The sequence below is a fragment of the Vigna umbellata genome, chromosome 5 (genome assembly GCF_029865625.1).
Source record: "Vigna umbellata cultivar VRB3 chromosome 5, Vumbellata_1.0, whole genome shotgun sequence".
In the NCBI taxonomy this organism is placed as follows: domain Eukaryota; kingdom Viridiplantae; phylum Streptophyta; class Magnoliopsida; order Fabales; family Fabaceae; genus Vigna; species Vigna umbellata.
Genome location: NC_142169.1, coordinates 20,263,969 through 20,290,206, shown reverse-complemented (window position 1 = coordinate 20,290,206; position 26,238 = coordinate 20,263,969). Strand labels below are relative to the sequence as shown.

At 32.5% G+C, this 26,238-nt stretch overlaps 3 protein-coding genes across 3 annotated transcripts; all 3 read left to right on the top strand.

The window, feature by feature from the left end:
* The first annotated feature begins 1,890 nt into the window (after positions 1-1,890).
* GTB1 (global transcription factor group B1) lies at positions 1,891-11,380 on the top strand. The gene is made up of 17 exons (XM_047310764.2): positions 1,891-2,064; positions 2,160-2,258; positions 3,183-3,309; positions 3,722-3,794; positions 3,910-4,063; positions 4,455-4,590; positions 4,668-4,914; positions 5,009-5,218; positions 5,307-5,420; positions 5,517-5,903; positions 5,978-6,082; positions 6,157-6,936; positions 7,480-7,621; positions 7,731-8,905; positions 9,511-9,720; positions 9,796-10,294; positions 10,537-11,380. Exons 1-17 carry the CDS (start codon positions 2,034-2,036, stop codon positions 10,989-10,991), a joined length of 4,944 nt encoding a protein of 1,647 aa, XP_047166720.2. The 5' UTR covers positions 1,891-2,033; the 3' UTR covers positions 10,992-11,380.
* A 676-nt stretch (positions 11,381-12,056) lies between these two features.
* LOC124835770 (nascent polypeptide-associated complex subunit alpha-like protein 1) lies at positions 12,057-14,409 on the top strand. Its single transcript, XM_047310759.2, has 4 exons — positions 12,057-12,227; positions 12,856-12,934; positions 13,465-13,595; positions 13,697-14,409. Exons 1-4 carry the CDS (start codon positions 12,168-12,170, stop codon positions 14,027-14,029), a joined length of 603 nt encoding a protein of 200 aa, XP_047166715.1. The 5' UTR covers positions 12,057-12,167; the 3' UTR covers positions 14,030-14,409.
* A 3,317-nt stretch (positions 14,410-17,726) lies between these two features.
* Positions 17,727-20,413, top strand: LOC124835769 (nascent polypeptide-associated complex subunit alpha-like protein 1). Its single transcript, XM_047310758.2, has 4 exons — positions 17,727-17,894; positions 18,515-18,596; positions 19,636-19,766; positions 19,864-20,413. The coding sequence occupies exons 1-4, from the start codon at positions 17,835-17,837 to the stop codon at positions 20,194-20,196; spliced, it is 606 nt and encodes a 201-aa protein (XP_047166714.1). The 5' UTR covers positions 17,727-17,834; the 3' UTR covers positions 20,197-20,413.
* Positions 20,414-26,238: the final 5,825 nt, after the last annotated feature.

Here is a 26,238-nt window from a genome sequence, read left to right as displayed (position 1 = left end):
GTGTGGTGATATGGAAAATCACAACGTGCATGTGTAAAAATTTGTATTTGTACAATGGAGAAGTTGAGAGGTTCGCAAGACATCTAAAGAGTTCGACTAAGAGTATGGAGAACTCAAACAACTCGACAAGACATCCGGATAGCTCATCTAAGTGTACTGAGAACTCAAATAGCTCGACAAGACATATGGACAACTCAATAAAGTGCATAAAAAAGTCAAATAGCTCAACCAGATATTGAGAAAGCTCGACAAGTTAGACCAAGCTATCTGGACTTCTTACTGAACTATCTGAGCTATCCATCCACCTTCTTGATGCACCTTATTGAACTTTAAGGATGTTTTTCCTAGCTATCTGACTTGTCCATGCACTTTACTAAGCTCTTTATATGTCTATCTGAGTTATTTTAGTTCTCCAAGCACTTGACCAAGCTCTACATAGGTCTTGTTGAACTGTTCGAGTTCTCCATGCGGTTAATCGAGCTTTCTGGATGTTTTGCTGAGCTGTTTGAGTTCTCCATGTGCTTAGCCAAGCTCTTGGGCTGTCTTGTCGACCTCTCAACGCTTCAGCTAATTATGTGGTGCACGACTTAAGATAAGTATGTATGTTGAAGTCACCAATATTTTCGTTTTTAGATTTTTCTTACCTATCCAAATTTCCACATCGCAAAATCCTTATGTGTGACGTCAACATAGATTGTCACGAAAAGCATGCTTAATCAGTCAACGTTAATAATTTAAATAACATCAACAAAAAATAACTTGATTGACGCATATTAATGAATTCGGAGATAAAATTGACATAAAATTAAAAGTAAAGACCAAGTTGACACACTCTATGATATAAACTATTTAAACTATTTGAGTAAACCAAAATGCACATATCTTAGAGTTATGTGAAAAATGATCTTAGTCTATGTAATAGAAAGATAAAAAAACATTTTCAATGCTAATTAATTAAGCAACTTTGTTCTGTCACATATATAATATATAATATGATAACTTAAACAATATACTTATTTTTGTAGGTAATATTAGTGTTAAATAAAAACAATTAATCATACTAAATGTATAATTAATAATTTTTTTGTAGTATTATTAATTTTTCTAATTTTGCATATAAATAAATGAAAACATAGAATAATATATTTTTACTTTTTTATGTTGTTCAATTTGTTATTTGCATTTTTATATAGAGAAGATTTTTTACAACCTTTTACTTTTCTTACCTCCACGCCTCTTTTGAACCTTCCAAACACATGATAATTACCAGTGGCTTTGACTCATCATACTAAAAATGAGTCAGGCTGAACTTGTCCATCTAATTAACTTGTTAAACTGCAAACTGATACAAAATTTGATTAACGCGTAAATTTTTTATTTTAATTTAATTTACTTTAGTTTTTAGTTTTAATTTTTTAAAATTCGGTTAATTATACATGTTAAATTATTACATTATAATTAATAATTAAAATTTATTTTATAGGTGTTAATAATTTAAATTACAATCTTATTATATATCAGTATTTTTTCATAATATAAAACACAAAATTAATCTTTTAAATTATTTTTTAATTCTATTTCTATTAGAAAAAGATTAACAACCCAAGCCAGTACGTTCCATCTTTAATCCACCAATTACACAGGTCACGCCTTTAACCCACCAGTTCAAGGGGTTGAAAATTTAACGAACCATATTTTGCTATGGCCACTCGCCGGTTCATACCCATTTTGCAATCCTAATGCTAATAAACACTAAAATATTATATTTGCTATCTAATAATTAAAATATTATATTTCAAATTTACATTTTGGAAAATGAAGATCTAATTTTTATTGTACTAACAAACACACCTGTAATATAAAGAAATATTATAAATATAAAGAGAACACCCTCCTCTTTCATTCTTCACTTCCAAACTCAACTCTCTCCATTCTCTTATTTTGATTCGTTCGTATTTGATAGCAGTTGCTTTCCTTCGGTTTCGTTTTCTCTATCGTTCTTGTTTATTCGTTGTGTTCTTAGCTCTTCAATCATGGCCAAAGGCGTAATCTCAGACGAAGAAGGTGAACCCTAGAAACTCCCTAATTCCTCTTGGCATTTTCATTTCCCTTCGAAGTTTCTAACATTTTCGGTTCCTTTGGTTGTTCAATACGCGCAGACGACGTCGAGCTCGACGAAGAAGAGAGGGAACCCATTGACGGGGAAGAATTGGAAGAGGGGCGGGATGTGAATAACGAAGATGAAGACGAAGAAGAGGGTATATACTTTGATTGGGTCGATATTTCTGAACTATGCGTTGTGTGTTTGTTATTTTTTTTGTTTTACTTTTTTTTTCAGTTTTTTATTTGTATGCAAATTTCTTCAGTGGTGGTGGCGCTTTTGGGTTTGTTTGAACGTTCCGTTTTCAAATTAGGGTTTGCTTTTTGTTGTGCTGTTCGATGGGAGTAAGAACTGGTTACATGTGGTAAATGGAGAAAGCCACTTTTGTTTAGGTACTAAGGTTGATATTGTATGTTTGGAAAGTTTCAGCCTTGATGATCTTTTCATGATAGAAGCCAAAGTAAACAAAACGAATTTTGGATTTCTCTGAGAATTAAATTGGTCATCTGGCTGGAGCATGAAACTTGAGATGTATAAATTCTCGTGCATGTTAAAAATTCGGTTTGGCAATTCGTGGGAAACGTAGGAAATAGTTTTTTAAGTTTTTTTTCGTATTCCGTTGTTTGAGAGCGTGTAATTCTGGTTAGCCTTGTCAATCATAAGTCTTTATCTTCTACTTGTGTTATATCCTTTAGGCGTGTTCTTCCCTCACATTTTTCGAAGTTTTGTCTTGGCTAGGGAGAATGTTTGTATGAGCTAAGGTGTGGTAGACAGACTTCTGAGTGTTGTTCAGTGGTCCCCATTAGGAAGAGTGATACTTATTTTAGATTTTGTTTGCTTGATTGTTCAAACGATATCAGAATTTTATGGTTTAGTCCCTTTTGTGGTGCCATTTAATGGTCAGTTGAGAGTTTAGCTTTGTTCTTGTTTTTGATGTTCTTCATTTTTGTTTTTGCTTGATATATGAATGTGATCTCCGATGCTGTCTTATTTTTTGGAGCTAATAATGTGTATAGGTTTATTCTTTGATGGGCATTATATCTTATTTTTCTAATACACTTTCTTTACCTCCTCACTTCAGAAGGGCAAGATGAGTATGAAAATGATGGATTTATTGTGGATGACATTGAGGACGAAGAGGAGCAAGATGAAGAAGAGAGAGCAGACAGTGATGATGAGCGACAGAGGAAGAAAAAGAGGAAGAAAAAGTCAGTTTTCCGTCCTCATTTTTTTAACGCTTGCTTGTGGTCGAAGTTGATGTATTTGTATGTTTAGAGAAGCAAACAGAATGTCTAATAATAGATGAATATTTTTTGTAAATTGGATATATTTGATAATCACTCTTGCATGAGCAGCTGATTGATTTTCCTCTTACAAAACTTTTTCCGACTTTTTTAAACTACACAAGTCATGCATTTTTTAAAAGTTCCATGCACATGGGCTGGTTTCTGCCTTTTTCCCCTGCTACCGCTTATTTCATTCTGTACCCCTTTGGTGGGAGATAGGCATATGATTGAAAAAAATTGATTGTCTGTATTTATTGTTTAAAATTTAAAAATCAATGATGCTAGTACTTTTATTTCATTATACATATGTAACGAATTAATGTCACTATTTTAGGGAAGAGTATGTGCTTGATGAAGATGATTATGAGTTGCTGGAGGACAACAATATAAATATTCATCGTCGGAAGGTTTTGAATTTTTTGTACATATGTCTTTCAATCTTTTCATGAATGTTTGAATTTAGTGGATTATTGCTCTATTTTATGTGCAAATTGAATTAACAATTTTTTTATAATTCCTAAGGAGAGCAAAAAGTTTAAGCGACTGAAAAAAGGCCGGAGGGATACGGAAGAGGAGCCTTCTGGGCTGTCTGATGAGGAGGAGTTTGTTGGAAGTGGTAAAGTTGGGCGAACTGCTGAGGAGAAGCTTAAACGCAGTTTATTTGGTGATGATGAAGGTATGCTCTGGTGATAGTACTTTGTTGTTGTTGGAAGATTACTTTTCACAGATCATAAAGATTTTAACTTTGAAGAGCAATTTTGATAGGAAGAGTTTACTTCAAATGTGAAAAATGCTTTTTGAAACTAAAATTACTCAAATAGTATTGAAGTTATTTGAAAATTTCCTCAGATGTTAGTGGCGACAAAATAGAAAATTGTACATTTTACAAAAAATATTTGTCTTGATGTTTTCTGGTTTCTCAATGTATGCTTTTGGCATTGTAGTTGGTATAATACATTCTAACACCTCTTATGGAATTACATTTTGTATGCCAAAGGTAATTCATGCCCATTCATACATGCTCCAATAACCAAGTACTAGCTTACTATGCCTTACATGAATCACAGGAGCTCCACTTGAAGACATTGCTGAAGAGGAGGAACAAGGAGAGGAAGAAGAGGATGCTGACATTGGAGAAGATGATGAAATGGCTGACTTCATTGTGGATGAAGAAGAAGTTGATGAGAACGGAGCTCCTATGAGGTATTTTAATTTTTATAGTTTTTTAAAATTAAGAACCAATTATCTGATCTAAGGATCTGTTATGGCTCTCTATACAGGCAGAGGAAGCTGAAGAAGAAGAAAACTAGGCAGGCTCCAGGAGTTTCTTCCTCAGCTCTTCAAGAAGCTCAAGAATTATTTGGTGATCCAGATGAGTTGATTCTGAATCGCCAGAAAAATCTTGAAATGAGTGAATACAGAGAGACCAGACTTGAAGATGAATTTGAGCCTATTGTTCTGTCTGAGAAATATATGACAGAGCAGGATGACCAAATTAGGGAGCTTGATATTCCAGAGAGAATGCAGGTCATCTTGGATCTCTGGACATAGACCAAAATTTCCTGATTAATGAAAAGTACTTATTATGAACCATTTTTTTATTTTATTTTTTATTTTATAGATATCAGATGAAAGTACTGGTGCCCCACCATCGGATAGAAGTAGTATAGAAGAAGAGAGTCAATGGATAGTTAATCAACTTGGTAATGGAGCTGTCCCTTGGATTTACAAGAAGGTGCCAAACTCCCAAAATAATGAAAAGGATGACCTACCGATAAACAAGGATGATATTAACAGATTTTTGGAATTGCATCACGTGCAAAAGTTAGATGTCAGTAATATATCATCCATCAGTTTTTTGCATCTATGTTAGTTTTATGATATCTTCATTTTCGTAAGGTGAAAATTTCTGTCTTTAGATCCCTTTTATTGCTATGTATCGGAAGGAGGAATGCTTAAGCCTATTAAAAGACCTGGAGCAACCTGAAGCTGTTGACGAGAATGACAAGACACCTACTCTGAAATGGCACAAGGTCTGTGAACTTTGATTTTGGTAGTCTTTTGTTGCTATTATGCGTCCTTGATAATTTTTTCAAATTTTTCTAATGGATTTATTGTGCACTGTGTAGGTTCTCTGGGCTCTTCAGGACTTGGACAAGAAGTGGTTGCTTCTTCAGAAGAGGAAGAGTGCCCTCAAGTTATATTATAATAAACGATTTGAAGAGGAGTCGCGTCGTGTGTATGATGAAACGAGACTAAACTTGAATAGTCAATTGTTTGAGTCAGTCATGAGATCACTGAAAGAAGCAGAGTCCGAGAGGGAGGTTGATGATGTTGACTCCAAGTTCAACTTGCATTTCCCACCAGGTGAAGCTGGTGTTGATGAAGGGCAATACAAGAGGCCAAAAAGGAAGTCAATGTATAGCACTTTCAGTAAGGCAGGTCTATGGGAGGTTGCGAGCAGGTTCGGGTGTAGTCCTGAGCAACTTGGATTTTGTCTAACTGATGTTAACCTAGTAAGTATGCTTTGATTTGGAACTGCTGTTTGTTTTGACCCTATACTAAAGATTTTGTTCTCCATGCCTTGTAGCAAGAGTTGGAAGATCCAAAGGAAACACCTGAGGAGATGGCTTCTAACTTCACGTGTGCTATGTATGATACTCCTGAAGAAGTACTTAAATGTGCCAGGCACATGGTATGTATCTGTAACTTTGTTCTTAATCATTATAAGGGAGATCTTGTTTGATCTTTTTGGTTACTTTATTCCAGGCAGCTGTTGAGATAAGTTGTGAGCCTAGCATTAGGAAACATGTTCGTACCCACTTTCTTGACCATGCGGTTGTGTCAACATGTCCTACTGCTGATGGGAATACAGCAATAGATTCTTTCCATCAATTTTCTGGGGTGAAGTGGCTGCGGGAGAAGCCATTGTCTAAGTTTGAAGATGTGCAATGGCTCCTTATTCAGAAGGCAGAAGAGGAGAAACTCATTCAAGTTACTATTAAGTTGCCTGAGGAGTATCTTAATAAGTTGATAGACCAATTCAATGAATATTATATTAGTGACAGTGTTAGCAGATCTGCTCAACTGTGGAACGAACAGAGGAAGTTGATACTGCATGATGCCATTTTTCGATTCCTTTTACCATCAATGGAAAAAGAGGCAAGAGGTGTATTGGCAAGTAAAGCAAAGAATTGGTTACTTATGGAGTATGGGAAGGCATTATGGAATAAGGTTTCTGTTGGACCTTATCAACAGAAGGAAAATGATCTTGGCTCAGATGAGGAGGCCGCTCCAAGGGTTATGGCATGCTGTTGGGGCCCGGGAAAGCCACAAACAACTTTTGTAATGTTAGATTCATCGGGAGAAGTGTTAGATGTGCTTTACACTGGGTCCCTTACTTTTAGGTCACAGAATGTTAGTGACCAACAACGGAAGAAGAATGACCAGGAGCGAGTGTTGAAGTTTATGACAGATCACCAACCACATGTTGTTGTTTTAGGAGCAGTTAACTTGTCTTGCACCCGTTTGAAGGAAGATATATATGAGGTTAGCATCTTGGTTTCTATGTCTATGCGTGTGTTGATGAAATTATTTGTAGGATTAATACCTTTCCCTGCTTTGTTTAAATTCTTGTACCTTTTCATTTTAATTGTCTAACCCTTCACGGAAATGGGAATGATCAGTTCTCAATCCTATTTTAATTGCCATACTACTCCCTCTTACAAGTTATGCACTGTGATTTCAATTGTTTATAATATGGCTTATTTTTTTTCTTTCTTAAATTCACTGTTAGAATATCCTCCTCCTCATCTGTGGCCCTATAAAACATCTACCTTGTGGAATGGACATTTATTTTGTAAGAGTTAATCATAAAACACTTTGTTCAATTAAATTGGAGATCACCTTTTGGGTAGTTTGATTTTATGATAGTTTCATTTTATATGATACTCTCATTAGTTCATATTGTTTCTAAGTTAATCAATATGATTGGTCATATAGGTTGTTTGATTCATGTATTCTTCTCCCCCAGTGGAAAAAAGCTCATGTCATATGGTGGGTGTTACCATTGGTTTGCTCTACTTTTATCAGGTTATTTTTAAGATGGTTGAGGAAAACCCTAGAGATGTCGGGCATGAAATGGATGGGCTCAGCATTGTCTATGGAGATGAATCACTTCCCCGTCTTTATGAAAATTCTCGAATTTCCTCTGAACAACTTCCTTCACAGCAAGGTAAATATTGTTTTGATTGTTGGCTTTGTTTTTTATTTTAGGAATCCCATATTCATACTATTTTTTTTGCATTGATAGGCATAAGATTATGTTTTTCTTACTTTAATAGGTATAGTGAGGCGGGCTGTTGCACTTGGTCGTTATCTCCAGAACCCATTGGCAATGGTTGCAACATTATGCGGACCTAGAAAGGAAATCTTGTCATGGAAATTGAGCCCTTTAGAGAGTTTTCTCAACCAAGATGATAAATTTGCTATGGTTGAGCAGGTTATGGTAGATGTGACCAATCAGGTTGGCTTAGACATTAATTTAGCAATAAGTCATGAGTGGTTATTTGCACCATTACAGTTTATTTCTGGGCTTGGTCCAAGGAAGGCTGCATCCTTACAGAGATCTTTGGTAAGGGCTGGTGCCATTTTTACACGGAAGGACTTTGTCACAGAACACAAACTTGGTAAAAAGGTGTTTGTCAATGCAGTTGGTTTCTTGCGTGTCCGGCGAAGTGGGTTGGCAGCTAGCAGCAGCCAATTTATTGATTTACTGGATGATACAAGAATTCATCCTGAATCTTATATTCTTGCACAAGAGTTGGCCAAAGATGTATATGAAGAAGATGGTACAGGTGATGCAAATGATGATGATGATGCACTGGAGATGGCCATAGAGCACGTGAGAGATCGACCTAGTTATTTGAAAAACCTTGATGTTGAGGAATATGCTTCTGGAAAAAATCGGCAGAACAAAATACAAACTTTCTATGACATAAAAAGAGAATTAATTCAAGGTTTTCAGGATTGGCGCAATCAATATGAAGAACCAAGTCAGGATGAAGAATTCTATATGATTTCAGGTGAGACTGAAGAGACGCTTGCTGAAGGCAAAATTGTCCAAGTCACAGTTCGAAGAGTACAGGCTCAGAAAGCAATATGTGGGCTTGAATCTGGAATGACTGGAATTCTCATGAAGGAAGACTACACAGATGACTGGAGAGATGTAATTGAATTATCTGATAGGCTACATGAAGGTGACATGCTCACTTGTAAAATCAAGTCAATTCAAAAGAATAGGTATCAAGTCTTCCTTGTTTGTAAGGACAGTGAAATGAGAAGTAACCGCTTACAGCATAACCGTGATATTGACCCCTATTACCATGAAGATCGGAGCTGCTTTCAGAGTGATCAAGACAAAGCTCGGAAAGAAAAGGAACTTGCTAAGAAGCATTTCAAGCCAAGGATGATTGTTCATCCACGCTTTCAGAACATAACTGCAGATGAAGCAATGGAGGTTTGTTGCTGAGTTTATTTGTTAAATTTTGTATTTTATTGACCTTATTAGAATCATATCAGGATCTTTCATAGTGGTGAAATTGTTTTACTTGTGTATGCACATCCTGACTTGTCTTGGTAGGTGGAAGGTTTTAGTCCTTGGTGACAAGTTTTTTTTCCTGAATGGCTCCTACATTCAATTGGTTGAGTTGGTGTTGGTTTGTATGGTAAAAATGGTTGGGGATGATAACTTTGGACTAATTTCTGTAATTGAGGTAGATTCTTAAATATGCTGCCCAGGACTCTTGGCATTCTATACCCTATAGCAATATCAACTGGGTGTCATTGATAACTTCACAGTAATATTTCCATACTTTATTCTATTAGCTCACTGGCTGCTTCTTGTTTTGAAGAATGAATGAATTTTCGTAGATTGAAATAAATCCATTAGTTTCTAGTTAAAATTTGTGTGGGTTCATAGTGTGACGAACTTGGAATTTGGTAGGTTTTTATCTGTAATGAAACTCATTTTATTGCACGTAGTCGTTAAAAGTTTTTTTTTTTTTAAATAAAATTAAATGTTTAATATGTTTCTAGCTTAGCTATGCCTTTTTCCTTATACAGTTCTTGTCTGACAAAGATCCTGGAGAAAGTATTATCCGTCCTAGTTCACGAGGACCTTCATATCTTACTTTAACTCTTAAAATTAATGATGGAGTATATGCCCATAAGGATATAATCGAAGGTGGGAAGGAACACAAGGACATTACAAGCTTACTGCGAATTGGGAAGACACTAAAAATTGGAGACGACACTTTTGAGGACTTAGATGAGGTAAAGTTCCCAACATTTTCTGGATGCTTTGCTTATGATTATATGGCTGACTTTTTCTCGCTGGTTGTTGCTTAGGTTATGGACCGATATGTAGATCCATTGGTGGCTTACTTAAAGACAATGCTAAACTATCGCAAATTTCGAAAAGGTACAAAATCAGAAGTTGATGAACTTTTGAGGATTGAGAAAGCTGAGTATCCTACGCGCATTGTCTATAGTTTTGGCATCTCCCACGAGCATCCTGGCACATTTATATTAACTTATATAAGAAGTACAAATCCACACCACGAGTACATTGGGCTTTACCCAAAAGGATTTAGGTTCAGGAAAAAGATGTTTGAGGACATCGATCGGCTTGTGGCATACTTTCAGAGGCATATTGATGACCCCCAACACGATTCAGCCCCCTCCATTAGATCGGTTGCTGCTATGGTACCAATGCGTAGCCCTGCAACTGGTGGCTCGTCTGGGCCATCTGTGGGCAGTGGCTGGGGTGGTGGTTCAAACAATGAGGGTGGTAGGAGAGGTCACTCTTATGATAGGGATCGATCTTCTACTCCTGGTTCCAGGACAGGTATATTGATTTAACTTTTAAATTTAGCTGTAGTATTTTATTTTTTCATATATTCTAGTTGGATGTTGAACTAATTAGATTATTTATGTCTAGTTATCTAATCTGTATGATCTTGCAGCTTTGCTGGGTTAATTGCATATAGTTTCACGTGTTATCCAACTAGTTTTCACTTGTCAGTTTTACAGTAAGACCTGGTAAATTTTTTAATATAGATTTATGTCTATATATTTTTTGTTCTATAGGACGTGGTGAGTATAGAAACAATGGGAATCAGGACGAACATCCAAGTGGGGTGCCCCGTCCATATGGTGGTGGTCGAGGGCGTGGTCGCGGTCGCGGTTCTTATAACAACAGAGGACACAATTCCAACAATGAAAGGCAGGACTCTGGTTATGGGGGCAGCAGGTGGGGTTCTAATAACCCAAAGGATTCAGATGATGGTTTAAACAGTTTTCCAGGGGCCAAAGTTCAAAATTCTCCTGGAAGGGAAGCTTTTCCTGGTGGTTGGGGTGGTGTAAGTGGCGGTTGGGGAGATCGAAGCGGTAGCGCTAATAACAATGACAATGGTGTCTGGGGACAAGAGATTGGTGGTGGTGGTGGTCCAAGTGATGGTGATCAAGGAAGCTCTGGCTGGGGAAGCGCCCCCAAGAAAGCAGCAGCTGGGAACGGATGGGGGTCTGGAAATTCTGGTTGGTGATCTCAACTCGGAAACCTTAGTTTAGCTTTACTTGCAGCTGTAGGTTGATCCTGAAGTCATTTTGTAATCAATCCTCTTTTTCTCCCTGAAATGGATGGATGATGACATTTTGGGTAGGTTTCTTTTTGCAATGTAATTTATTCGGATTGTTTCCTTCTACTTGGATCCCTGCTTGTGTGGGTGGTTGGGATTTGTCATATGCAAGGCAGCGCACTTGTTCATAATAATTATATTGCAACACCAGGAGAAGTTAATCTTTTGGATTTCAGGGGAGCAATATCCATTCCTGACGAGTTATGAAGGATGCAGTTGAATGCTGTGCTGCACCTCTTATTCGAATACCAAATAGTGAAATGAAGTCTTCAAAGACCCTGTCATTTGTTTCTAAATATTCTCGCAGAGGCACCGACTAAATTTAAGCTCCTTCCCACATGCTGGTTGTCCCTGGTTATTATACTCACTCTGAAGGACCATTCGTGAGGTAATAAAACCGACTATTTGTGAGAAATTATTAACTGAAGAATAACAATGGGAAAACGAGGTAATGTGACAATCACTTTTCAAATAAAAACGGAACTAAAGATATATGACTGAAGCAAGCTATGAAAATAGCTCCATGGTCTCTCGCTGCATGACAATATTTGCACAAAACGCCTTGTACCAGTTTTCAAATAAGCATTTTCCTTAAACTTCTATATTATTGACTAAAAGTTGAAGAACATTTTGGATTATATTAAGTTAATTAAATGAGTGTTAATAATATACCTTTTTATTAATGATCAATTACATTTTAAGATTTTAATATTATTTAATAACATATAAAGTCTGAAGTTATATTTTTAATAGTTTTAACACAGAACAAAACATATTTAAAATAATTTGTATATTTTTTTAACAATACATGTAAATTTAAAATTACTCTGAACGGCGCCTGTCCTGTCTGAAGAAACCTTTTGATTTGACGTGGCATGTTTTAAGATACGTAAGAGTCCTCTTTCCGTACGAACTGCACCTAAAGAAAGGGATGGAACGGGTAAAATTGGGTCAACCCGAGTTAGAACTATAAAAACCATGGTTCTAGGGTTTTAGGATGTTGGTTAAGGCTATGTCATATGCATAGAAGAATAAGTCTGTGACACCAGAGCTTAGAACACCTAAAAACCTGAAAAAATCGCAATGACGGCTCAGACTCAAGAAGATCTTCTTGCGGCTCTCCTCGAACAGGAAAAGATCCATGTAATAATCTACACCTTCAATCTTACTTCTTTTCTTTTAATTTAATTTTTAAGTGATAGAAAATTAGGTTCAAAATATTTGGAATAAAGGACCGTGTACTGTTAAGGATTTGTATCTGATGAGAACACTGAGCTTTTAGAGGACATTGTAACTTCTAAGCCCGCGCTTCTTGTGTTTGATCCCAAGATTTATTGTTTGGAAAATGGCTTACTCGCATTTTAGTTGTTCAATAGAGTTTCGATTAGTTTTAGGGAAGTTCAGATTGGGAAAGTGAACATGCAAGCATTCAATTTGGTTTAAGGTTAATGGTTTCTATGCAATTAATTGAAAGGTTTCTGGGTTTTAAATGATACAGCTTTTTGTCTGAAAACAAGTTTATGATCTTTTATATCACAGATAGGAGAGCTGCTCGATCTGGTGAAATGAATGGACACTTTGGCTTGATTTGGAAATTTGACTTTCATTAACTTGTGCTGATTTATTGTTAAACCATAGTGTTTCTTAACGACTACCTACCGAGTCTTCGTTAAAATGTAGTCACTAAAGAACTTTTTTACTCGACATATTTAATGGCCTACTATTTGCTCTGTTTTCTAATATCCCGAACTTCTGAATAATACATTTGTAGGATGATGAACCTTTAGTCGAAGACGATGATGATGATGAGGAAGATGATGACGAAGTCGAGGATGATGACAATGCTGTAGGTAAGTTGGCAAATAAGATTAAATTGAGTGGTGTGGTGTGGATTACATACCTGCTGTCATTCTTGAATTTAGCAAATGCTCACTTGATTTCGTCTTCGTTTGGAATTAGCACACAGTACATAGAATGTAAAAGGTCGATAAGATTAATTTGGGTTGCTTTTTACTCTCAGAAGTGATCCATTTTATTTTTTTTAAAGTAATAAATTTACTCTTTAGAATTGTGGTCAATATTTTTTCAGTTTCCTTATTTTTTTTCAGGGTCTTGTTTTACAAAGATTTAATCAATCATCGTTTACAAAGTTGTTCAATATTGTTATGAGTGTTTTAACAAGTCATTCCAGTGTTTAAGTCGTGTGTAATTTACAGGCCAGTTTAATCTGTTGTTGAATAAAAATGAAAAAGCTAGTAGATCGGGATGAGCCTTTTTTTTGTACAGCTAAGTTAATGCTGCACGTAATTTTTTATTACATGAATCGAAGTTGCATTGATGGATGTATCTCAGTCTCTTAGCAATATGGATTTTATTACAGGTCTAGAGGGTGATGCATCTGGTAGATCCAAGCAGACCAGAAGTGAAAAGAAGAGTCGCAAGGCAATGCTCAAACTTGGAATGAAACCTGTCACAGGTGTCAGTCGTGTGACTGTCAAGAAGAGCAAGAATGTTAGCAGTTTGACATATCTATTTACTCATACTAACTTTTCATTGTCTCATCTACTTTTGAATTGGTCAAAACTGACTTGTTTTTCTTTTTGTTTGTTTAGATCCTTTTTGTTATCTCAAAACCGGATGTTTTCAGAAGTCCAACTTCTGACACATACATTATATTCGGCGAAGCAAAGATTGAAGACTTGAGTTCACAGCTACAGACTCAGGCCGCAGAACAATTCAAGGCTCCTAATGTGAGCAATGTAGGACTGAAGCCAGAAACCTCTGCTACTGCTCAAGATGATGAAGATGTGGACGAGTCTGGTGTAGATCCCAAGGATATTGAGTTAGTGATGACTCAAGCCGGTGTGGTAAGATCAAGAGCTGTTAAGGCCCTCAAAGCTGCCAATGGCGATATTGTTGCTGCCATTATGGAGCTAACTAATTGATGGTCAGATTTGGGAGAATTTTGGAATTTGCAATGTGGAGGATTTTTCTTTTGTCAGTCAAAGTTTTGCTCTGTTTGGAAAGTGATTGCTAATAACCTTTGCTTTATTCTATTTTCTCTTTGTAATTATCGGCATAGGAGGAAAAGACTATAGACTCATTCTCTACTATAGAATGTTTCTTGACAAGAATGGCAGTCATGATCAGTAGCTATCTAGTTTCTATATTGGTTACTATGGCTTCTAAACAAGTGTTTGGTGCTCCTTCTGCACTATAAGCAGGGGCAAATAAGATTCTTATTTGAGCAAATACCCGACATTTTCTAAAGCTCTTATTTGAACATTCTTTGAATTTTATTATTTAAAATATATTGAAATTATAATTTGTAGTTCTCAACTCTTCTATCACAAGCGTTAACATTTTGTATTTCCCAATGAACTTTTGATTAACAGTAGAAAATGTATTAAAGTGAGTATGATAAAAAAAGTATGTTAGTACTTCATGAATCTTGATACATGTTTGATTATATGTTATTCTGCTCGTCTTTCTTGCCCTCAAAGTAGGGGTGACAATCAACCCTAAGGTGGACGGATTTGGATTAAATAAGGTAAAAAATCAGTTTGAGATGTGGGGTGTGGGTATGGGTTGAGAAAAATTAATATGCTCATCACAAAATTACGTTTATGTAAGTATTTAGATTTCGAAAAGCTAGTGTCTTGAGCCGTGTGTCAACAAACACATTGTCTTCATAGTACTGCAATTTGTCTAGACTTAAATTAATTTAAGTTGATTCATAATTGTAAAACTCGTTAGATATACCAAAATTTAAAAGTTTCGGTGATTTGTTGGCAATATGTAGACATGTATCTATCTAAGAAACTATACCTTAACAACCTTTTGATAAGAGGCTGATTATCCTTACTATCACCAAATTGCTCAATTCTTGGTGGGCATTGTGGTTGTCTATCAGTGAGGAAAAATTGCTTTGTTCATTGAGTTTATAGTAGTTGTTGTCTTGTAACAATCCTTTGAGGTATCCTTCCTAAGAGACAACTTGAGTCCTTGGAATCTTGGGATCAAGTCAATTCATGTTTGACAACAATTTCGTCATACATCCCTATCTAAAAAGTGTAAACGTTGTTTAACCAAGAATTAAAATTGAACACTAAAACTTAAAAAACTAGGTTTTAATTAGGGGTCTATTCACTCGACTACTGGCATTACTATTATTATCTGACTCTTCTTTAAAACTCATCTTTGATCCACTATAAGACATACCTTTAAACATTGAAGTAATCGGCTTTTCAGGTAAATGACCTTTGAAAGGATGATCTATGTCCTTTCCAATAATGCATCGTTTTATGAGCAAGACACCGGTTATACCTCTACATCTCTCTCACCACGTCATTTTTGGCATCTAATAATTACAGCATCTTCGTAGTTATGCTTCTCGAGGCTGGAGGACTATTATACCAACATGAATATCATAATCGACAATACCTAAAGATACTCTGTAGGATGATTATCGAGTATCGATCTAATAATTTGACAATCCAAAAACTAAATACTAACTACTAATGTATGAATATCAATATCATAATCTCTTTACAGACTTTTAACATGTTACATGTAAAGTCTGATGGGTTAGTGTACTATATATGACTGAGTACCCCTCGACCATACCAGTATGAGTCTCGTCCTTAGATAGTGCAATGCAAATTACATGGTCGAATATGTCCTAAGTAAATGCACATAAACATTCCGGTATGCATAGTATATGACTACTATTAGGCGGCCTGATCAATTATATGTTGGTTTAGAATATAATCAAACAATCTTGCTCTACTAAGGTAAATAGACCGCTAAGCCCAAGCCTAAGCCTATATAGATAAGGATCCATACTCACCGTAAAGAGTACTATATATAAATAACACTTATTACCAGAAATATGATTTACATTTTATTAATTATACATTTATTACTTATTGACATGAGAAAGTGACTTAAATATTAAAGAGTTTTTTATAGACACAACCTCATTCATATTATCCAAGAGTATTCTAGAAGATGAATACTTTGGAAATAGAAAGTTAAAAACATATGAAAAGTGTTTAAAATATATATATATATATATATATATATATATATATATATATATATATATGGGGTTTGCTAACGCGCGTACGCCTGTTTTTCAGTTGGTACATTTTAGCAATGTGTACCGGATTTTAGTAGACAAAAATACCCTTATATATCATGGATTCTAAGTTTTAAGGTTAAGGGTATTTTAATACTTTTCGTTCTCAAAACTTAAAAAAAAAAAAAGAAACCCCCCAAACCCTTACTCACCTCTCTCATTCCTCTCAACCCTTTCTCTTTCATCTTTCTCACTCCAATCTTTTCTCTGTCATCCCTACTGTAGCTCCAATTGAAAAAATCAGAAACACCCTACCCAATTTAAAAAATCAGAAACACTTGCCGTTAAACAATCTTACAAAAAAATGATTTTATAATGAGTTTTGATCTTATAATTTTTGTCTTATCTAATTTTATCCAATTTTCATAAGCATAAAGGAATTGCTAATTGACCTGGAAAAAAATCAGAAATACTTGTTGTTAAACAATTTCTTACAAAAAATGATTTTATAATAAGTTTTTATTTTATAATTTTTGTCTTATCTAATTTTATCTAATTTTCACAAACATAATGACATCCGAAAGAATTGGTAATTGGCCTGAAGGGTTTTTTTTAGAGATGATGATTTAACATATGCAGATGATGAAATTAGAGAAATTAGTGAAGATGGTGAAATTGAAGAGATATTGAATGAACCTTTGCCTCAAGGTGAATATGTCAATGACTCAACTCTTTAGAAAGACAAATTGTTTAAAGGCAAGTGTTTATGATTTTTTCAATTGGGGCTACAGTAGGGATGACAGAGAAAAGGTTGGAGTGAGAGTTTTTTTTTTTTTTTAAGTTTTGAGAATGAAAATTATTAAAATACCCTTAACCTTAAAGCATAGAATCCATGATATATAAGGATAATTTTGTCTACTAAAATCCGATACACATTGTTAAAATGTACCAACTGTTGGCGTATGCATTAGCAAACCCATATATATATATATATATATATATATATATATATATATATATATATATATATATATATATATATATATATATATATATATATATATATATATATAAAATCAATAAACAAATGGAAATAGTAAATTTGAGGGTTTTTAATTTTAGTGAAAAAGGTAAAAGTATTTGTTGAAAACTATTACTGTACTTAAACCTTCATTTTATATTTTTTTCACTAGAAAAGACTTTTTAAATTATTTTAAAAAGTACTTTTTGAATTGAAAATTTAAGATTATAAAAAACATTTTCTGTAAGTAATTAAAAAATATAACATTCCAGAAGACATTTTTCAAAAAGTATTAAAAATTAAAAACAATGGGACAAATAGTTTTAGGAATGTTTCAAAATCTTAACGTTGTAAAGTTTGAACGTTTAAAAAAATATTTTTTAAAATATTTTATATAAAATTAAACTATATCAATAAAATTGAGAAATATTAATATTTTTTATTTATTTATTCAACCTAACACCCCAGAAGGAACTCTTATTTTATCTAGTTTTATGCAAATAATAGATTTGGAAGTAATGGGTTTTCTAATTTTAATAGGGTTACCCTAATTGGAGGTATATAAAGTGCAGGTGTTAGGGTTTTAGGTTATAGTTGGTATTTGGCTGGATCACAGTTGCAGAAATCCTCTTTCTGACGGCAAATCACCATGACGGCTCAAACTCAAGAGGAGCTTCTAGCCCAACACCTTGAACAGCAAAAGATCCATGTAATCTGTGCTATTATTTTTTTATTTTTCTTCTTGTGTTTTTATATTTTAATTTTGAATTGAATTAGGAGTACTCAGTTGAGTTCAATTGTGTGCAATGTTTTCATCATTAATTGTTTTAGGGTTCTGTGGCCCGTGGACTCTAAATTACTAGTGGTAGTGGTTACTGTTAAGGTTTTGATTTGATATGAGTAAATTGAGGTAGTAGATAGCTTTTGTATTTTATATGCAGTTTGTGTTCTGTGTTTGTTCATATTTGATCCGATAAGAAGTTTGATATAAAAAGAGAGTGGAAATGAAATTATTAGGTTTTCGAGCTTCAGGGCTGAACTTTTTCTGCACAATTAATTGCAAGGTTTTTTTTGGGGGTACTAGTATATATGAGAAATAGTTTTCAACTAAACTTAGGAGAAAAATTCATCTGTCATGAAAAATAAACACCTAACCAGGGTAGAAGAATTATTAAACCTAATATGGAATCAGTAACTGAATATTGAACTCTTTTTCTTAATGACCTTAATTGATTGTAATAGTTAAATATTTTCTTATGTTACTAAGAAATTTCTTACCTTTTGCCTCATTTTACAGTTTTTTGAACTTTTAAATAATATCTTTTGTAGCATGACGAGCCTGTAGTTGAGGATGATGATGACGAGGAAGACGAAGACGACGAAGACGAAGAGGATGATGATCATGGTGAAGGTAAGTTGGTCAATGAGATTAAATGAAGACTGCTTATGACTTTCACACCATCATTCTTGCATCTGGCAAAGGTTTACTAGAATTTCTCCTACAATTTGGATTGAATTCTTTTTGAATGAAAAGAGTGTAAATGGTCAATTAGTTTATTGGGCTTTCCTTCTTCACACAGACTCGTATTTTTAATTAAGTAACAATGTCTTGCAAATTTTGGTTCATGTGTCAACTCCATTGATATTATTTGGAGTACCTGCATAAAAGGTGTTAATCACTATGTTTTGCAAAAAAGTAAAATATTGTTTTTATTTTAGACTTTCACCTGAAAGATTTAGTTTGTTATATAGGATATAAAGTTATACCATCATTTTCTAGATTCAGGCGTCACCAGTAGCTAATTGAATATTTGGGCACTTTCAGTTACAATTAGATTTTTTTTAGTTATACTTGTGAAACTTATATATTGTATAACGAATTTTGAATTCATATCACAATAATTTGATAGAATGTAGTGACATTTTAGTCTATCTACAATCACTCATGTTCATTCTTAAAGCATTAATTCTCTCTCATTTGATTTAAGATTTGTATTTTATATTCATTTTAGACATTTACAGTCTTTCTTGTGTCTTGTCTTTTTAAAATTGGTTGTATCTGTGTTTTGAGGTAATCTTTCTTGTGTCTTTTTTTAAATTGGTTGTATGTGTTTTATGGTAGTCTTCCTTGTGTCTTTTTTCTTTGTAAATTGGTTGTATCTGTGTTTTCTTTTGTGGTGCATTACATGTCCCATCTCGTGTCTGTGCTTCCCATCAGGATTGATCTATACTACGTGACGTGAGATGTGTAGTATAAGCATCATACTAATGTCACACTTAGGATGGATGGAATTTTTTGGCATGTTCAATCTGTTATTAGAATCCAAATGAACATGCATGGGGATCATAACAAGTCTATGTTCAGTCTGACTGTTATGTTTTCTATTTATAAGAACTGAAATTACTTGAACAGATCCAATTCACGTCTCATGAATTTGTTTCGTTTGCAGGACTAGAAGGTGATGCATCTGGTAGGTCCAAGCAAACCAGAAGTGAAAAGAAGAGTCGCAAGGCAATGCTCAAACTTGGAATGAAACCTGTCGCTGGTGTCAGCCGAGTGACAGTAAAGAAAAGCAAGAATGTTAGCATTTGACACATTTTTTTACTTTTCACTGCTCTCTTCCAATTTTCAGATCTATCTTGTTTAGATAATTGAATTTTACTTTTTGTTTTGTCAGATCCTGTTTGTTATTTCAAAGCCAGACGTTTTCAAGAGTCCAACTTCTGATACATACATTATATTTGGGGAAGCTAAGATTGAAGACTTGAGCTCACAGCTACAGACTCAGGCAGCAGAGCAATTCAAGGCTCCTAATGTAAGCAATGTTGGATTGAAGCCTGAATCCTCTGCTATAGCTCAAGATGATGAGGAAGTGGATGAGGCTGGTGTAGATCCCAAGGATATAGAGCTGGTGATGACTCAAGCTGGTGTGTCAAGACCTAAAGCTGTTAAAGCACTCAAGGCAGCCGGTGGTGACATTGTTGCTGCCATTATGGAGCTAACTAATTAATGGTCTGGTTTGTTTTGAATTTGGAATGTGTAGCTATTTTTCTTTGTTCATCGAAATTTTTGCTCTCCTTGAATTTGAAATACTGGTTTGTCAATTATCTTTGTAATTGTCGGCATGTAAGGAAAAGACTCCAGACTCATTTGCAACTAGTGCATGTTCACTGCCAAGAATGACACTCATAATTATCAGTTATATAGATACTTCCCGTTACACAGCATTTGCGTTGCTGTTATTTAAGATAATTAATAACTTTAATGACAAAGCCTTCCTCATCTGTCTTATAAAGATAATTAGAGGCATTTATCTAGGACTTGTAAATTTTTTAGAGTTATGAGTAGTTTAAACAGAGCAAAAGGGAAAATTGATATTTTGTGCTTATCTTCTACACTACCAGTTATTCACTGGGAACTCATAACGAGGGATTAAGATGCTAATATTGTGTACTACTGGGAGTTATTTTGCCGAGGGTGAAAGGCTACCGAGCTTCATATATATGCTGCAAACGTTTTGAATTAAATTCTTCATATTCTTCTGCTTAACATTTTGCAATTTTTTGTAGTTGTCTTTTTATTTGCTGAGTGTCTATCACATCATCCTTATGTGTTTAATTTTCCCAATAGATTTCTTGTAATTCTTATTTCCTGGATGATCATCTATGTATGGAAATTGAAAAGTGTGTTCGATCATAGAAATATCATGTATGTTGGCTTTCATAACCATTGGAGTAGTTTCTCATACTTTTCCACGTATAAAATTATGATGTCCCTTATGTGATGTTTATAGAGAAATGTTTTACTTTGTCTAGATATAATAGTAAAAGATTTGACTGGAGAGGCTTTAGTATGTATTTGGATGGAAATTAAGTTGACTTGAATTCAAGTAGACTTGAAAAAAAGAACAATTTATTGTAGTTTTCAAGTCAGCTGGAGCTTGAAATGAATCCTGTTGATAACTAAATTTAGGCAGAAGTGTACATATTGACTAAATATTCAGAAGAAACTGAAAGTTAGTTTATGTGAAATCTAGAACACATTTGAATGATAGTATTTGCAGTTTGCATTGAAAACTCGACAATATGAACACATTTTGACCACACTATGGGCCTCTGTCTATTCATGATTATTTTGAAATATTTTTACAGCTAAGTTACTAGTAATGTATCAGTTTCCCAGAAGGTTAGAAAACAATAAAAAAGAATTAACTTGTTAACTTTTGGGCAAAACAAGAGAACGCCTATCATGAAAATGAGTTTTTCTTGTTGCAACCCAAGAGTATCAGGCACCACTCTTTCATTACAGAAATACTAATTTAAAAGGTTAAATCTTCATTCTATTTCATCTAAAATTTTGAAGATGTTCCTTTCATTGTGTGAAAACGTTACTCCAAAATGATTTTTTTGTATTCCGATAGCCTAACCCAAAATAAATATTATGCAAGAGAATTTATATTTAAGTTTATCCAAACACACCGCAATCAACGTTCCTCAAAAAGTCAGTCTCAAGTCAATAGCCCATCTCAAATAGATTGAATTGAATGTGAAAAAAAAATGAATTAACCGAATAAATTCGAACCAATTTGACTAATCTAGTTTAAGTTGTGGAATTCAATCCAGAAATTCATATGATGCAGATTCCTATCTTATTATTTGGGCAATGTGACTAGAAATTTATTAAATTAGTGTAAGTTGAAAAATAGTTATATTAAAGTTGTATAAAGGATAATACTCTTTCAATAGCGAAAACCACAATTTCAAATGAGCTTTTTTTAAAAAAAAAAAAAACCAATAAAGTTCATATTTTAGATTTTTGCATTTGTTTTGGAGATTTTTATATAATTAAATTTTTTTGGAAGCTGTATATGAGAGTTTTTATAAATTAGTTTATTCATAAACTAATTTTAATTTGTAGATAAATTTATTTATTTTTCTTTATTATAAGTGGTTATTGAGAAGCTTGTCTAAATATAGTATCATTTTGATAGTTCTTTTATTCCATAACTTGTTCAGAAACAAAGGTTTTCCAGATCTGTTTTTAGCAAGTCTTCATCTACTTAAGATATTTGTGCTTTGACAAAAAAAAATATTTTGGTAAAGGTATAAAGAAAAAAAAAAATCATGAGTGAAAATGTTTTTAAGAGTCAGTTTTTAATAATAAGAATACATTTTAGACTTTTCTTACAATGTTTTTTAATAAAAAAATCTTAACCTCTTCCAATCAATATATATTTTTCATAATATATTTCAAATTAATTTTCACTATTTTAAAAAATAATTAAAAAAAAGTTTATATGGCAACATGAGTTACTCATTATGATACAAAATTATAAATTGCAAATATATTAAAAACAGTATTTATAATATCTCTTGCATTGTCCTGGTTAAAATTTAATAAAGTCAACTTAATACCAAATTCAACCATTTTCTAGTTGTGTAGACATGGGTTGAAAAGCAAGGTTTTCTGTACCAATACAATTGAAGTTCTTTTATAATTTATTTTTAAAACGAAGCTATCTCATTTCTGTGGTATGTGAATTGTGTTTCTTTTTGATACGTGTCTGCTTTCATTTCACAACTTTTACGACACAATCTTACAAATTACTTTCTTAAAAAACATATTATAGATAATTATATGTTTGAAATAGCAACACAAGTGTTTCTTCACTTATGTTTTATCTTAACTTGTCAAGCTAATTTTTTTCCAAAAAGGTGAAAACCTGTCTGGCTAATTTATCTGTTGCTGATTATTTTGTCCAATTATGTACCCAAAAAGTTAGAACAAGAAGATTCCAATTAAAAAAATATATGTTGATGATGGAAAAAAGCAACCAGATTTTGAGGATGATGACTCTCATTGTGTTTTGCTTTTTGTGTTTGGTTTGTTTTTACACATCCCTTTTTATCTTCACCCAATTGGCTTTTATCTAAAAATATAGAAAGATCTTCTAATAACTTGCATCTTTCGTCTTTCTCACTTTTCCTTTTGTTTTTCTTCTGTTTCTTTCTTCATCCAAACCAATAACAAACACCACACACAAAGATCAGGTTGTACAGAGATTGGTCCATTCTTAAACTATGCATGTTTTTCTATATTTGTGATATGACATACTTGTTTTATATAATCATGTGTCACCCTTTTCAGGGAAGGAACAAACTCCACTAATAATGGCCAAATCTTGTTTTCATAATTCATATAGAATAAACTATCTCTAACTAAAAATTAATTACCAAGAACTTTATATATTTTTACACACAATATATATATTCTAACTCTATTACTAAGCTTATTCTGATGGTTTTAATAATATTTAAACCTTTTTTCCTTTAGTTTTCACACACACAAAAAAGAAAAAAAAAACTCCTTCAAATTGTTGTCGAATTTTTTTTCATATAATATTATGTTATATAATATTTTTTTTCATAATTTTCATGTTTACTCATTTTTAATAAATTAATGGAAGATAAATAAAAATAATGGTAATGTTAAAAATATATTTATTTTAAATTATCACTCAAATATATTTTAAAACACAAATTTTTAAAAAAAGTAAAATAAATTTAGTATAATTTTTGTAATTTAACTTTCTCTGGATGTAGCTTTTGAAAATTAGAAGTATTGTTTGACAAGCAACGGGGTCATCTTCTCCATTGTTAGGGTACTATATACTTGCTCAAGCTAAAATGACCTAATTTTAAATAATGCGTTACATCATGAGACATATTATTTAACTTGTTCATGCTATAACATTAATTTTGAATAAATTTGTCTCTCAATAACCAATCAAACGAATAAGATTTTTAGGTTGGACCAGCTAAGGTATAGGTAATGTATAAGATTGATCTTTTGATTTTAATTTCTATTAGTAAATATCCAAGTCAGAGCAATAAAAGTACATGTATTCTATATACATGTATGTTATAGAAAATAGATGTTATTGGATGTATGTATGCATACTTTACTTCTTATTCAAATTATAAAATGGATTTCAAATGTGAACTTTAATACTAAATGAGTTGGTTTGATATTATAATAAGGATTAAATATATTTTTAATTATAAACTTTGTTGTAAAGTTGCAATTTATTTTTATTTCAAAATTTGATATATTTTGATTTTAAATTTAAAAATTGAATAACTATATATTTTAATTTAATTATATTAAATTATTTTGACATGTTAAACGTTTCAAGTTAGTATTTGAACTATTTACATTATTTAATTTATTTTAGTTTAAATTTTAATTTAGAATATCTTTTCACAAGTCCATAAAAATTATGTTATTGAGTTAAAAGAATTATATCCATTTATTTTTAACATCTATAAACCAAAATATATCAAAGTTTTGAAATATAATTTTTTTTTAATTTATATATAATTTTAAAGACTAAAAGTATAATAAAGTCCTTATATATTATTGTTTTATATTTTTCTTATAATATTACTTTGAATACGTGTTAGAACAATTCAATTATTTTTATTTAGTATATTTGTTTTTTTATTAATGAAGAACATAAATGTATTTACATGTCCAATTGTGGTCCAAAACTTGGTTGTATGGAGCGAATGAAAAAAAAAAATAAAAAAAAAATAAAAAAATAAAAATTGTTAAATTGTTTGGTGGTTGCTTAGGTGATTGAGAGAAGAATAATTATGAGAAGAGTTTCTGCGACATTGCGAGGTAGCTGTGTCATTGTCAAGGCATTATGCTGAGATGCCTTTGACTCTTTAAGGAGTTTGACATTTTCCAAATTTCTATTTATTCAACAAAATGTCACTCTCCTTAACCAATCCTACAAACAAACAACTTAAATATATCAATAAATACTCACTTTATTTTCGATACAATCTTTACATTAGCTATTTCAATTTTAAACACATGCATGTTCTTTTCCAATTTTCGTTGTTAATTAGTTGTTAAAATAAACATCAACATAATTATTAATTTCATATAATTTCGAACCCTATTTAATGGTTTAATAGTTAATTATTTCATTCAATTATAAGATTGGTTGTATTTTGATTTAATTACACACTATCACTACAAGAAAATCTTTAAAAAATAATTAATTTTAGAAACAAAAAATAATTGATCTCTATATAAATAAAAATAAACTAAAAGTTATTAGTATTTAAAGTAGTTTTTATTATGAATAAAAATTTATAATTAATTTATAATTAGATTACAAATACTAGTTATCAAGATTTTGGCTACTAGAAAAAATTTGTATATCAATTTAAATATTAATTCCTTTATTAACCAAAACTTTAGTAGTCAATGTTAATAATCAATTTAAAGTTTAATTCATAAATAGATGAATATGTCAATGAACCATTACTATTATGAATCTTCATGCTTGCTAATTTTTTCTGTGGATTTTCTATAAATTCGTAAGGAATGTTTTTTTTTCTCTTTTTGCGGACATTTTTTATGATTTTTTTAAAAATTCACAAAAAATATTTATAAGAAAAGTTTGCAGAAACATAAAAATTCTAGTTATATTTTTTTTGAAAAAGTAGGAAGTATAAAAGGGAATTTTTAAAATTTATTTCAGAAAAAAAATAAAGGGCAAAAATTTACATAAGTGGGACTTAAGTTACAATTAGCCTAACTATGTTATACAAGAAAGTCAAAAGTAATACTTAAAATTTTGAATGACTAATATAATATTATATTTTGGTCATTTTCTTCTGGCTACATATATTTTGGTATTTTTATATAAGTATTCGGTCAACTTTTGTGCAAATTCTTTAGGCCCTACCCTATTTTTGTTTGAACTGTCTAGTGAACAAAGTATTTAATTGAGAAAGTAAAATAAATTTAAACATTCATATATAGAAAAGGAAACCTCATGATTTCAAGATTAGTAAACAAGGACATAAACTCATAAATTATAGCAAATTGCTTACATATACCTAAATTAAAAAAATAAAAGGCAATTGGTCGTTTTATTATTGTATGAGTACTTTTGACCTATCTAATCTCTTTAATTAACAAGATTCCTATGCCAAAGTTTATACAAATGCAGCCAAATATTATGTACTTTTAA